This window comes from Lampetra fluviatilis, chromosome 8, assembly GCF_964198595.1.
Source record: "Lampetra fluviatilis chromosome 8, kcLamFluv1.1, whole genome shotgun sequence".
NCBI classification, from domain to species: domain Eukaryota; kingdom Metazoa; phylum Chordata; class Hyperoartia; order Petromyzontiformes; family Petromyzontidae; genus Lampetra; species Lampetra fluviatilis.
In genome coordinates this window covers 14,022,804-14,037,807 of record NC_136282.1, presented here as the reverse complement: position 1 = coordinate 14,037,807, position 15,004 = coordinate 14,022,804, and the positions used below count along the sequence as shown (strand labels likewise).

The following is a 15,004-nucleotide window of genomic DNA, read 5'->3' as shown; positions in this document are numbered from 1 at the left end:
AACATTTCGTAAATATATTTTAATATAATATCAGTATTATGAACTGTATTCACGAGTACATCCACCCATCGCTCACGACCCACACCCACCTGACACCCCCTCTACCCGCCTTATCACTTGCATTTTAACATCCTAAGGGATTCCTTGACACCTTGGTCACATTTCCAACATTAACATTTGCAGGCCTTTTCCAGACATTATGGGTCTAAAATACTCATAAAACACGCAAAAAAATAGGACAGAGACCAAGGCAGAGTGAACACGTCAACAGGCAGGTGTGTTTTTTTTTTAAACTGGTGAGCTCAGAGCGTTCGTCGCACTCATTGGCTGAGCGAACGTAAACACAGGTGGTGGCGGGTGCGTTTCCTCGGCATTGCATGTTCTCACTCGTAAGTGCTTTTTAGATTTTATCAATTTTTGTAAAAAAAAAATGTCCCCGGGACAAAGAGCGCTATAATGAATCCACGTTCTACGAGGTAGCGCTAAGTGAGGTCTGCGTGGTATAATCAAATTATACTAGTTTACCTGTCGCTGCATATGGGGTACTAAAGGTATGCTGCCTGTTGCACTTATTTAATCTATGCTTTTATGAAATCAACGGGAAAGTTGAACCTCTGTAGGTCCCTCCCCTTCCTCTTTAGGCCACAACTCTTTAATCTCTGTGACCGCAACCATCCTCCTCCACTTTGTGATTCAGCCCCGTTTCTTCCTCTTTTGGCTCTTGAGTCTTTTCTTGTTAGGACCCACCACTTCTTCTTTAGGCACTGCTTCTTTCTCTTTAGGCCCTGCTCCTTCCTCCAGACACCAAGGGTTGGGCTCGAGAAATATCACAGCTGTTCATTGTGACAACACGCAGATCATGTAGCGCAGACAATGCTTTCAGTTCATTTCTTGAAAAATATTTCCTTGAGAACATTCATGCCGTCATCCCCCACAGAGTCCTCTCTAGGCCGAGTGGCATTGGAGCATCGTAGCCCACTGATCTCACTCGAGAGAGAGGGCCTGGCGACTCGTCCATGGGGGGACATTGTCCCCCCAAGCAGTACTTGAGACTCGCTCGGCCAATATTCCACGGTGGTGGTCAGCTTCGGTCCTTTTCTCTCCTCGGTCCCCGTAGCAGTCACTGCAATAGCCTCCTTGCTGTCCGTGTCCGACTGTAATGGTCACAGCACAAATCGGCAAGTGTTACAACAGAGACATTGAACCCATCACCCAAAAACTCTGCAGCTGAGCGATAGAATACTTGCTCGTCCTACCGATTTAGGCAATAGTCTCAGATTTATGAACCATATCAATTCTGTTTAAGTGAGTTTTTATGGACAGTCTTGACATGCTTTGGTGTTTGCAAGCTATACAAATGAATTGAATATTAATCGGTTAATGTAAGACTACTATTAACATTTTCTGAAGGGTAATTCTTCAACATGTCACTGTTCCTAAATATATACTCCAGTACACGTTGTGACGAGTCCTTGGCTTTAATCCAGCGTTCTTTGTAAAGAGTATTTATAAGCCACGGAATATCAATGTGTACGCGCAGTTAATTTATATATTTTTCCCCTAAATATATGGAAACTTGACAACAATCATGCCAAATTTCAGCTTTCAAGCCTTTCTTGAACATCACTATAATGTACGTTCCACTCTTTCCATGTACTGCATGTGATCTTTATTTCAAATCTGGCTGCCCACTACTATTTTTACGATTGGAACCACATTGGTTTAAGTTCATCTTGACAACATTTACTAAGGATCTGCCATTACATTTATCTGTTTTGCTCACATCTGACTCAAAACCTTCCAATCTAAGATTATCCTCAAAATTAAATGTTCACATCACAATAATTAAAACTACATTCTCAGAATGTTCCTTCATGCATGTAGGTTCACAATCCCCGGAACAACACGGTATATCTTCTTCTGTTAAAGTCTGTTCCCTCTCAATCGGAAATTCCTTGGAAAATTGGGTTCCAAATATATTTGATGATTGTTCCTACCTCAAGTGTTGTTATGTTTCACCTATGTCAAGAGTTTTTTTTACAACCTTAAGAGATTTGTTGATGCCAATTTTACGCGACTTTTCAAATTTGTGTATTTGCAATTGCCTTGTAATCCAGGTCTGCCTTGAAAAATTGACGTGATGTCTATATTGCCTCATCTGATTGAAATTGAGAATGTACACAAATATTACCATGAACAAACAAACCCACACAACACTGGGCTATTTTGAAAGGAAGAAGGCATGTATTAAAGTTGGGTCAACGACTTTTACCAATTATTAACTGGTGACACAGCACACATACATACAAACAAGCAGTAACACAAGAGTGATTCATATGCTCCTGTGGTGCTGTTTAAGCAAGCAGCCTTCAGCTGTAAAGTACACAGGACTCAATAAAGGACCAGCAACCCCTTTGGGTCATCGTTCTCTTCTAAATGCAACTGCACCGAAAGCAGGGGTCGGCAGCCTGCAGCTGCGGAGGTGCATGCGGCCCTTTAAGGACTGCTTCGTGGCGTTATTTATTAAGGGCCACCGTCTCGTATTCACATGGAATGAGGCTCTTGAAATAATGCCTTTTTTACCGAATTTGAAAAAAATGGGTCTTCTTGTTATTTTGGTTGACACTTGAAGTTGGTGGGGTTTCAGCTATCCATGGCTGAAAAAGGTTATTGATAATGGTATTGGGATATACATTGATAACATTTGATTTTGCGCTTAAATGTACTGGGAATTTGTGAACACAATGAACAGATTTGTGCTTTGAGTTTTCAGCAAAATTGGCATAAGTGGATTATACAAAAACATTTCAGTGACCATTTTAATATCCCTCTCTGGCATCGTATTTTAATATTTTTTTAACTGATTTGTCTACCATTTTGTATTCTATAATAGCTATAATGGAGTGGTGGCAGTGGTTAGCATCGTACTCTAGGAACACCGTGACCTGAGTTTGATTCCCAGCCATGGCTAACATCAGTGGCCGGAGATATCTGAGCTGGTCCTGGAAATACCCTCCACAACCTGCACTGACTCACATGACGAAGTATGGTCAAAAAAAGGTTGTTTGGGAGGCTTTCATTCAGCAGTGAATTGATAAACATCTCCAATATGGGACCTTTCTTGCCAGTATTAAAATATAACAATAGGTTTTATCTTTTCTGGTAATAAAACAGGTGATAGTTTTTTTAGCCTTTTATCTGGCAACAAAACTGACTTTACAAGGAGTCATGTTTGCATTGACCACAATACCTGCGGTCGGAATGCAAAAAAAACACAACTCTGATAATGTATGCACTGTCCTTGAAATTGATTGGTCCGCACCCAAGACAGCTTTTCTTAGAGCCTCGTCTCACATGGTGTTGGACCAGATGTCTCGGGTGAGGACTAATCAATTTCAAGGACAGTGCATACATTATCAGAGTTGTGTTTTTTATTTGCATTCCGACCGCAGGTATTGTGGTCAATGCAAAAAAAAGTGTCAGTTTTGTTGCCAGATAAAAGGGTAAAAAAACAATTATCATATTTTGCTACTGGCAAATGAGGTTCCAATGGTGGAATAAAACAGGTGTCTTGATGTTTGCATGTTCACCACAAGTACGTGTGGTTCATGCAGACCGGATTCCTTGAATAAGAATTCCGTTTGGTGTTTTAACATCTTGACACCTGTTTTATTGCCAGAAAAGGTAAAACCGATTGTTATATGATAAACATGTTATTACAATATAACAGTAAATAACATCTAGATAATGTACATCTTCCACAACGAACTTTCATGGCACTTTATAATCATAAAAAGTAAAACAAGTTCTGCAAAACTAGAATCTAAAGATAAAAAGGGGCAAATATGTACTTAACTCTGATTTATCCAGGTGATTATCCAGGCTGTGGATTAACTGTGTTAGCAAAAATAAATAAAAATAGATTATTCCAAGCTCATTTGCATCTTTTACACGTTTGCTATTTCTATTACGATCTGCTCGTTACCGATAAATACATGATACACTCTTCAACTTCGCCTCCATTCTATGCTAAGAAATCAATCAAATTTTCGAGCGTAATTTTCTTATTTTGCCTTCGTGTTTTTCCATCCACTGCAAAAATTTTGATGAAAAAAAGAGATGACAGTCCTTAAACCTACAAATTGAGAAAAAAACACAAACTGCAATAATTTAAATAAATAACACTGTTTTTAAAGACTTGATTTTAAATTATTCATGTTTTAATTTGCCATTGGAAGTGACATTTGTCTTAGCTACGTAATCACACACAGCCTTCCCCTAGATTTCTGTTAAGTTTTACAGACAATTAGTCACCCCTGGGGTGGTGTGCCAAAGATTACGAGTACAGAGATATGGAACAATACATTTTAAAAGATAAAAAAAAGTGCCGAAAAAACCTAAGAGTATCATCTGTCCCTTCTGTATGGGATAGAGTTTTGCCTGCATGCATGTAGGTTTTCTCTGGGTGCCCCGGTTTCCTCCAACATGTAATCACTCATGAATTGGATGAAAATATGTTAATATATAGAGGACTTGAGCAATTTTTGGCACAGGCTCATTGCCTGGCTGCCTTCCTGCTTGTCTGTGGTCCCTTAGTGATTGTGCAATGCAATTTGCATGAATGATGCCATATAAAACTAAACATTAAATTATCTGCTTCCCTCTTTAAATTATTGAGGAATAATATGATCAGTCAAATCTAACAGGAGAGTGTGGACTAGTAACATTTATACTATTGTTTTTTATTTGTAAAATTGTAAATACTGTACATTGGAAACCTAATTTTGGCCAGTGCCCAGTCATATTTGAATTAATTAATTATTATAAGGTCTTATAACTTACTCCATATTTATGAGATTAAAATGATAGTGAATTACTAACAAAACAATGTTATAGCTACACTAAAACGCTACTACTAAGCAGGAGGAGCCACCTCAGGCTCTTTATCCACGATGTTTTGATTGCCAGACTGCAGTACACACAACCTGTGCAATCTTCATCAGGGGTTTTTGGGTGCTACCAAATGTAACGATTTCAATTTTAAAGGTATTGTTGATCAATAAAAGTCACAAATGTCACGTGACTAGACACAGCCTCAAATAATTTTACTATCGCTGGCTGATAATATGGAGCCAATGATGATGCTGTTTTATCTTTTAATCCACCAAATGTGTTTTATTTTTTGACTGTCATTAATGGTAGGTCAGCCTGGTGACGTCAAGAGTTTTATCTGATTGGCCTCCCATTGTAAAGTCAATTTTATATTTGTACACATACGTGGCACGTTTCTAGCATAAATCTGCCACTCAAAGCGCCATCACATTAATACTCAACATAAAATTTGAAAATTGTAAACAATGATGATTAAAAAAATTCTAGTTAAGAGTTCTGGATGGTGTGTTTCATCACATGATGCTTCTGGCTGACTGAAATTGGCCACCGATACATTTACAATGGCAGCCGATGCACTGGGTAGGAACCTAAGTACCCCTAATGAAGACTGTGCATGCTGTTGGAACCACAGTACCACAGTATGCCAGTGGAAACATTTCTGAAGCCACTCCCTTCTGCTTATGTGTCTGGTCAGCAACAGCATTTTAAAATGACAATTAAATCCACATCTGAAACCATTGCCAGTAAAATATGCACATGGGTATGTGTACAAGGTTGTATACTTATGTTTTCCCTGTTGGCCCTGAGCTCACAATGTCAGGGAGGAACTGCAGGGCCGTGTGGAGCAGCTCTGACTCGCTCATGCAGTAGATGGGTTGACCAGGGCCACCTTTGAGCTTGGAGAATGATTTTCTGGATGTCCTGACAAAAAAGGATTATAAGCAACCTCAGTGGTTGCTAAACAAACATAACAACCAGACATCGGTACAATTATGCAATCAACCACTCAGGTATACAAAGAGCCACACACAATTAAAATAACCAGACAAACATAAATGAAAACTATTATTCATGTAGCCAGGCATTTGTATACAACCAGACTGACATTTCTGAACAGTTTCTGGTGCTGTATAAAGCACAAGTGGCCAATATTGAAGTAATATCATATCTGGGGTAAACTCCTAGTTCATATCTGACTGCTGGATAAAGAACCATCTAAAGTGTTTTGGTTAATTGATGCTGCTGAACTCAATGCTTCTATCCAGTCACTCACCATTATTCAATCGCTTTCTTTTCACTATGTATTGCTACTACCATGGTCGTTATGCATATGGACTTCACACCCTGATACCTCTGCTAATGGGATGGACTAATTTTATTTGGCGGACTGTTTTCTGTCATGCATACTGTGTTCAATCACCAAATCTCAGGACACAGTTTTCTTTAATTTTTTTGGCTCCCACTACTTCATTCTGCAGAATGCCTTATTATCTCTTTTACCAAGTTCCCATAACCTTGCTCGATTCTGGAAACAAGTTGTTATGTGATGTACTATCATGTTGTTTTACCACTTTGCGTTATAGACGAAGACCGTGTGAAGGAAATGGTTTAGTAAAAAAGTCTGTAGCCACCGGTGTAACCGACCAAATGCAACCAATCACATAATCATCGAGATTAAGTAATAATCCATAGCACTATTATGGCAATGTTTGGTGGATCATGTAGATTTGTAAACCTCACAAACCCTCTGTGCTGTGGGGTGGCCAGCAAATGGCAATACTGTACAGCAAGCATGGCTGTGAATCTATCTGTACGGGCCTTTGATCGTTTTCCCCTTTTATACCACTAGCTTTACTACCCGGGACTTGGATTCACCACGCCCGGCCGCTTTTGTCTCCCCAGTGGCGATGTTCGCACACCACACCAGTTGCTCATTTGAGGCTGAGTCGACCTAGGGGAGGCCAAGGACCGGTTCAAATAATCGTCACAGGTGGTGGCCGTGAGCGGGAATCGAACTCGGGTCGCCGGGTTCGTAGCGCAGCGCGCTAACCACTACACTACAATGCGTTACGCTTCCACATGTGCGGGTCACGTGACAGATGTGACGTCACAGCTCACTTTCCGTGTAAAAAAAAATGCATTATTGAGCTCCCCCCCCAAAAAAACACAAAAGTGTATTTTTATAATTTTTGTATGGTGTACAGTCTGGAAAGTACCCACATGACAACATTTTGAACAGACACACATATTTACAGCCTTTTATATATATGAAGATATCCATACTACAATATTCTCCCGAACGTAACACTATTTACAATATTTTACAAATACCCGAAAGCAGCACACTCTTGGGACTCATGAAATCGTTGTCCACACTGCTTTTAAGTGAGATTGGACAGGCAGGACATGCCACTTGAAGGGTTAATGGCCAATGGTTAAGACAAATGACGGAGTGTCAGCCAAATACGAGCATATGCCTGAAAATACCTCCACTGGAGTCAACTTGTCAACTTATATGCAGGCGCTGGATGGATTGTTGCATTTTAAGACTTAGAGATGGTGCTGGTTTGGGGAGGTCTTCATGCAGCAATGGATTGATAGTGGCTGATTATAATCATAATTATGATGAACATCATTGTCGTCACAACATGCATATCACTGTAATGGCAAACCTCGTCTTGCCTCTCCGTGCCGTGCCTTTTGAGCCGGAGGCCGTCTGCATACCCCTGCCAGCAGGGTTCGATCCTTGCTTGCCAACGTGTTCTGGGGCATCAGGACCCGTGACCATCCAGCCCGGGAGGGCCCGCCTGCCTCCACCGGCCGTCCCCATGGACCCCTGAATCAAGGGGGTTTCAACGCGTGAAGAAACCTAAAAAGAGAAGAGCAATTGTGAAAGTAGTCCAAGTGAATGTGGGATTAGGGGTTTGGTAGAGTTAGCGCAGGGGGCTAGTGTGCTAGCGGCTGGTTGGTTATGGTTATGGTCAGCGAGAGGGCCATAACAGATGGCTGGGAGTAAGAGGGCTAGTGTTTAGCGGCTTTGATTATGGTTATGGTCATTGCAGTAGGGCTGTAACTAATGCCTGGGTTGCTAGCTAGCCAGGGTTAGGGTCAATGAATGGGCGAGTATTGTACTGGTTGGTGAAGGGCATAGCTCGAATGAAAATTCATTATTGAGTAGGCATGTAAGGATTAACAGATTAAAATGTATTTATACTCATGGTAAATTAATGTGATTGTGCGCCAAAAATATTTCACTTAATTCGTAGATACTTTATGCATTTTAAGTTCACGTTTGGAACATGGTACTAATGAGACACTGCAGATGAGTTGGTGCGTATATATGTACAAAGACAGAACACGATTGCATACCTCTCAACCCATACGGTTTACCCGTATTCTTGTGCAAGGAAATTGAGTTTTCAAGTCCATACGGTGTTTCAATACGGGCACAAAATAATAACTGTCTGTTTGTTTGTTTTCCTCCCTTGTGATGGGACTTTGTAGAATGGACGTTGAGATTTATAAGGGGCACGGGGTGACCAATAAGGTCCGAATTGGTCTGTAATAATGTAGGCACTGACAAAGCTTTGACAGGCATGCGATTGGCATTACAGAACAAGACATTGCGTGGAGAGCAAGGCAGTACAAACGGAGCAGACGCGACAGGACAAAACGAGACAATACAGAATCAAAACAAAGGGGCCGTCCATAAATGACGTCACACGATTTTGGACAATTTTTGACCCCCCCCCCTTCGTCACACAGCGTCACAAAAAGTCAGACCCCCCCTCAAATATGACGTCACAAAGCTCTGCCCCCCCCCCAAAAAAATATAAAACATGCTTCAAATCGCTTTAAACTATTGTCATTGTAGTGCGTATTTAATGTGGCGCTGCACTCTGATGTTGTAGGAGAAAACATTTATTAAAACGTTTATTTAATTAAGTAGAACGTGTTTATATTTATTTAAAGTTGCGCATTTTTATGTGACGTCACCTTCCTTAAACCCCCCCCTCCTCCTAGGTGCGTGACGTCATTTATGGACGGCCACTAACATCAATTTCGGTGGTTACCTGGCTTTATAAAAAAAAACAGGAGGAATAACTCAAAAGTTAATAGAATCAAAATGTACTGTTACGTGTTGAGTACTACCAAAACCCTGCAGCCAGCTATGGCTACAGGGTTTGGTAATGGTACATGTTAAGTCGTTTATTGTGAAAATTCCGTCAGTTCCTATGATCACTGTTACATTGCTTTCATGGCTTTATTTTGGTGATTTCGGCAAGTTTTTTGGTTTGGCCATGTTTGTTTGTTGTAGTATGGAGTAAGACTGATGGCTTTAATCTAAGTTGTCTTGTGGTTGTTGTTGTTTGACTTGCATCCCACTGGGATTTTTGCAGCGTTGGTGTACGGTGCTTTTTCTGCAATATTTTGCCGTCTTTTCTTGGATTTTCTGTTTGCACAGTCACATAGTCACTTTAAGATGTTTTCTTGTTCATGTTTTTGTTTTTTGTTTGTTGCGGTTGCACCCGATTCAAGAGCCGAATGGCTCACAGGGCTATACCTAATCAATTAACTTGAGTACACTAACTTTATCGACCTCTAGTTGGCTCGCCTTCATTGAGACGCGTGGTATCCACACCACACGGGTGAGATCTCTGCTCTTGTGTGATTGTGCAAATAACGAATGAATCCCCCCCCCCTTCACGTTATTAAAGCTCATTCACAATTAGATGTAATTAAGTCGACAACTTATTAATACGTTTGTAGTTTGGCGGTGACGTGGCCTAGAATAACGACGCAAGACGTTTCGGGAAAACGTCGCCGATGGTCAAGCGTAGCCTATCATATATATTTGTAATCCTCTTAAGGCATGTAGAGTGTTATTATTGACGAATTTGGATAAGATTCTTTGTTGTTTATTCACCACCGGCAAACACAGTAGGATTGTCAAACAATTCCCGGTTACTATGTCCGTAATAATTTATTCAACGGCAGCCAACGGAAGATGAATACACCGCAGAGGGTGACCGCCGTGGAGATGGAGCACATTTAAATCAACTCCCGCAATGCATCAACAGCAACAATCGATCCACACGTATCGATTATTGCTGTCGATACATTGCGGGAGTGATGGATGCATGGCGACGTATGACGATTGAGGCTTCCATCCAGTAGTGGATTGACCACGAATGATTATGATGGTGATGATGTTGACGACGACGACTCAGCGGCACTTAATTCGCGTAATTTAAATGAACGTGAATTGTAAACGAGATTTTTTAAAATTGTTTAAAAAAAAATTAACTTTACCTCAGGATGGCGACGCGGCCGTCACGTCACTTCCGGGGCTCCGCTGCGTCACTTCCGGGGCTCAGCTGAGTCACATCCGGGGCTCCGCTGCGTCACTTCCGGCGTCTTCCCGCGCAATCTCCTCCAAGGTTGTTAACTTCACACACGTTGGCGTCACAGTATTTGTACAATCCCATCATTATCACCATCATCGCTTGCTGCTGCTGCTGCTGTTGTTGTTTAAACTCGTGCGAACGGTTCGATGACGAGTGATTTGTTGAGTGTGCAAGGCTGGGATGGGTGTGTGCAATGCGTGGCGAGCCGCAAACTTCCACGTGGGGATGATGCAGTTGATTTGTTTTAAAGTTTATTACTTTGGGGTTTGAATGCAGGTAATGCAAAACCGTTTCCTCGTTGATATCAGATTTTTGTTAAAGTGTTGCGTTTATTGCAGTGGCGTTGTGGTTGGGACCGAATTTTTCGTCTTAGGATCAACTTTTAAGCATTTGGGCATACGTCACGATAATAATCACTCGGGGATCGATATTAATAATTTCACATATTTGTTTATTTAAAGATCACGATATATGTATTCGTCCACTCGCGTAAGAATCAACGTTTATATACAGTACTGTATTTGAATACGTAATCGATGTTTAATCATTGCTATGGATATAGCGACCTCTAGTGGCTGTATGAGTTAACGAGCGCGAATCGTTGCATGTGTCATGAGCTATTTGTGTTATAATCTTTGTGAAGTGTGACTTATGTACAGATGTAGCTTGACCAGGCATATGTGTTCCTGGGGAGCGGTGGCACAGTGATTAGCGCACTGCGCTATCGGCATGCCTATCCTAGTTCGATTTGCAGTCACGGCTATCATCAGTGGCGAGTTAGAACTGAACTGGTGCTGGGTAACCCCAAGCAAAGCCCTCTATGGCTAGACAGCGTGGAGTGAGACGTTCAGAAGTTGATTGGCAAGATTTTAAATGATTACTCTCATAGGAATCTGCAAAGTCATTACAATCGTTTAACAGCAAGCATTGTGTGTGTTTTTATCTGCAGAAATCGTGGAACGATGTTCAGAAGACCGCTTTTCAAGGTTATTTATTTGCTATTTTGTCTTAATATATTGCCGATAATCCACCAAAGTAACATCTGAATATTATCAATTTAACACGGAGGCTTTCGCGACCAATATCCATAATGTTGTTTTTTTGGGTTAGATCTCGTAAATATAAATGTGTCGTTAAACCCACCACCACCCAACACAGCCAATTAGTAAGGTTTGTCACGTAAATAAAACATGCCAATTTGTTACTCGTACAGCACACCGGTGTGTTGGAGAGTAAACCCACAATATTTACAATTCGAGTACTACGTTTCGCCAGTAGTTACAACTAGCATCATCAGGCCACAGCCAGATTTGTGAATATTATTATGATACGCATGAATATTATAATAGGCATGCCAACTTTTCGCCAGATATATATTGAGTAGATAATTTCTGTCAAAGAAGGCCTTTTCACAAATGTGCACCTATCTTCCAAATTCTTAAAAAAATTCGTTTTAAAGAAAAATGTTCAACGTGCGTGTGTACAATTCGGCTCCAGGTTACCTGCCTCTCATCAAGAGAAGTTGTTTTTATATTGCAGCTTGCTCGTGGGCTGATGACGAGTGAGGCTGGAGATGCTGCCGCGTTAAAACTGGAGAAATGTGAGTAATGTATTCAGTGAGTGGTGCAATGTAGTTCTCGCGCTGCACTATGAACCTCACAAGTTCGCTTTGTGGCCATGGCTATCATCAGCCATGGTCGAGCCACTGCTGGATGACAGCCTCTCCGTACTATGAGCATCTCTCGGTTTGTGATGCCAACATCCATCTGCTGCACTTCAGCTGATCTCGTCACACCATCTCTGCTTGTAGTCCTATTAGGCGTCCTCCTTCTTTGGCTGCCATTCCATATTCAGTCTCATCCACCGGCCTTTGTGTCCCACCCAAACCCACTTTTCTTTACAGTCAACGTCTCGAATGTGCTTTTTTCCCCTGATCCATGCGTTCTTTCTTTGTCTGGGTTGGAATTCTAAGCATGCATCATCTCTCCACGCTTCTCTGCATAATTTTCAGCTCTTAAAAAAAAATTGGGTCCACATTTTTCTCATGCGTGGCAATGTGCACTTATTAAAATGTATTTTGCCACATTGGTGCACGGCTTTTAATTATCAAATTCAGCTTTCTGTGGGGGATAGAGCTATTTATAGAGTTTACAATAAAATGTTTAATGCAAATATCTGCTGTTTATTCAAATAGGAATTGCTTGAAAAATGAGTAGGACAGATACATATGTACGCATCCTGTCAAACAACGTCCTCCTCATGAACAGGTTTCACGATTATACAAACTTTACGTTTAATCCACTCATGAGATTCCATCCAAGCTCAGACAGTTGTAATCGTGACACTGCTGTAAAAAATATCATGAATCGCAGCACATGACGGCAGTACTGGCCTTTACCAATGATTCAGGAAGTTACTCAAATAAACTTGAGTTATTTATTGTACTTATTAGAAGCTTAGTCATTGCTGATGGCTCTCCTGATCAATCCCGTTTCTACCTCGGCTAATTTAATTTTTCCACCTAGTTAATTTTCCCGATTCCTAGGTCACTTGAGATATGTTAAACCTCGGATGTAATAATAAACTTTTACAAACGACACTACTTATTTTTTTACATGTGTTGAGGTGTGAAACACGACACGAAGGCAGAGTTTGTCGGGGCTGACGCCAAACGAACTATAAAGGGATTTCGCCTAGCTTTTGGGAAGGCCTAACACAAGTTACTGGCTAAGCTAATTCTCCCCAGGGAAAAGGGTACTGGGAAATCCCTACGCCTTCCAGGCTAACGGGCTCTTCCCACAGCGCTGACCGACGGTTCATCCAACTCGGTCAGCCGGGTAAAGTAGCCCCCCTAGCCTGGTGCTATTTCTCCCTTACCCTGGGTCCCCACTTCCCCGCCGCTCACATTCGAAGAAATTGTCTACAGCTGAGTGTAATGGTTGTAATTTTGTGCAATGTTATCTGACTTCCATAAGGTGGCAGTGCTTTTACACCAGGCAACTAAAAACTAGGGGTACACAATGCATGGTTTTTGGTAATTGAAATCGAAGCTTACGATAAATCTGTTGAATCTTGCATGTAAAAATCTATTCACAGATTACACAAATCATAGGCTAGTGATATGTGAATGTTACATTCACAACTTGAGTGAACAAACTATACAAACAACAGCAATCAACAAGGCACATTCAAATGAGACTAAACAAGGCAATAAACGATTCTTTCATTGAATCATGACTCCAATTATTACAATTATTGCTAGCTTTATGAATAATTCGATGACTACAATAATAGAGTAATAGGAATGTTCAGTTAGCAATCCAATGCTGGATGAAGCACTTCCTGTGCTAATGTCAGTTCCGGTTTTGGGGGTTGTTTGACCATCCAGTACTTACCCTGCTGTGAATTGCAAAAATTAATGGCATCGCTAGGGTGGGGTTGAATTATTACCCCCTTTTTATTGGCATTCAGTGTGAGGCTCAGTACCTCTCCGCTTGGGCCCTTGGATGTGGTTTGGTAAAAAAAATACCACATCTTGACACAACTTTGCCATCTAAGTGAGTTTTTGCTATGTGACCAACGAATATAAGGCATGTGTGAAAATAAATTGTCCAGTTGAGTTCAATGTATTTGGACTTTTGCCCCAAAACACCTTCCAATTGGAATTTCACACAAACGTGCTAAGTGCCCCTTGAATTTGTAAAACTGTCTTTACTTGTATAATCTGATGTCTGAAACTAAGAAGTGGCCGGGTGGAACAGGAGCTAGAGATACAAAGCCAGGGCCTTTGAGAATGTGTGTTTAAAACTGGATTTCAGCCACCCATGGTCAAACTGGGTTCTCAAATGGAGCCAGCTTTTACCAATGACTTAAAAATCCAAACTAAATTCGACAACCATCAAATATTTAAATACATTTGAGCATATTTAGTTTTATTGGATGCCTAGAAAATATTTGAAATGTATATACATGGTGGGGTCCTCGTGTGACTGAAAAGGATCTTTGTGACGTCTGAAGTAGTTTTGTCGCGCCATCATCCAAGGCTGTTGTCTGACACAGTGGAGCACTTCTAGCTACAAAAGTTCACAATGGACATGTATTCGTCTCCTGACATGACACTCAAAGCACAATTGGAATATAATTTGTGAAAAAACAACAAGTGTGTCTTCTACAATTATGGTACGCTAGCGGTACACAATAGTGGTTTTATTTGCTGTGGCCATGTGAAATCTGTGCACACTTGTGGTGTAATGAGTCATGCTTCAAGCACTACACAATAGCAAGTCTTTGTCTATTGTCACCTTAGTGAACACCTTTAATTGAGTTTGCGTCAATGGGTAGACAATTTTATGTGGTTTGTCCATGTAATTATTATAGACAAAGTGGTGCAATTTAAAAAATGAGCTTAATGTTCGTACATTGCTAACGACATTGTGAAATTATATGCCAATGTCCATACATTGTTTCGTTAAACATAATGCTTTTTTATATATATAAGCCACGTAATGAAAGCAAAACTGTAAACCAGATAAATTTGAGAATACAAAACAAATGAAAAGAGAAATTCAATCAATTCTTGAATAGAATCATAATGAAACCAAATTTGGGACGGGCGGGGGGGAGTTGAATCGTGCACGCCTACTTTCTTTGTATTTGATAACCATGCACATCGATAAATCTAAACCTCAATCATTATATTACAC

At 40.8% G+C, this 15,004-nt stretch overlaps 1 protein-coding gene and 1 long non-coding RNA gene across 2 annotated transcripts in view; one reads left to right on the top strand and one right to left on the bottom strand.

Annotated features, from left to right (window-relative positions):
- Window positions 1-10,298, bottom strand: LOC144933916 (uncharacterized). The gene is made up of 4 exons (XR_013637104.1): window positions 10,207-10,298; window positions 7,566-7,762; window positions 5,706-5,814; window positions 1-1,154 (listed from the first exon to the last, which is right to left on the bottom strand). It is a non-coding gene; the product is annotated as an uncharacterized LOC144933916 (long non-coding RNA).
- SSBP1 (single stranded DNA binding protein 1) overlaps window positions 10,232-15,004 on the top strand; it is a 25,267-nt gene continuing 20,494 nt past the window's right edge. The window contains exons 1-3 of the mRNA XM_078859224.1: window positions 10,232-10,334; window positions 11,251-11,287; window positions 11,841-11,901. Coding sequence (XP_078715350.1) covers window positions 11,264-11,287; window positions 11,841-11,901 — 85 coding nt within the window. The 5' untranslated portion in view covers window positions 10,232-10,334; window positions 11,251-11,263. The remainder of the gene's footprint in view (window positions 10,335-11,250; window positions 11,288-11,840; window positions 11,902-15,004) is intronic.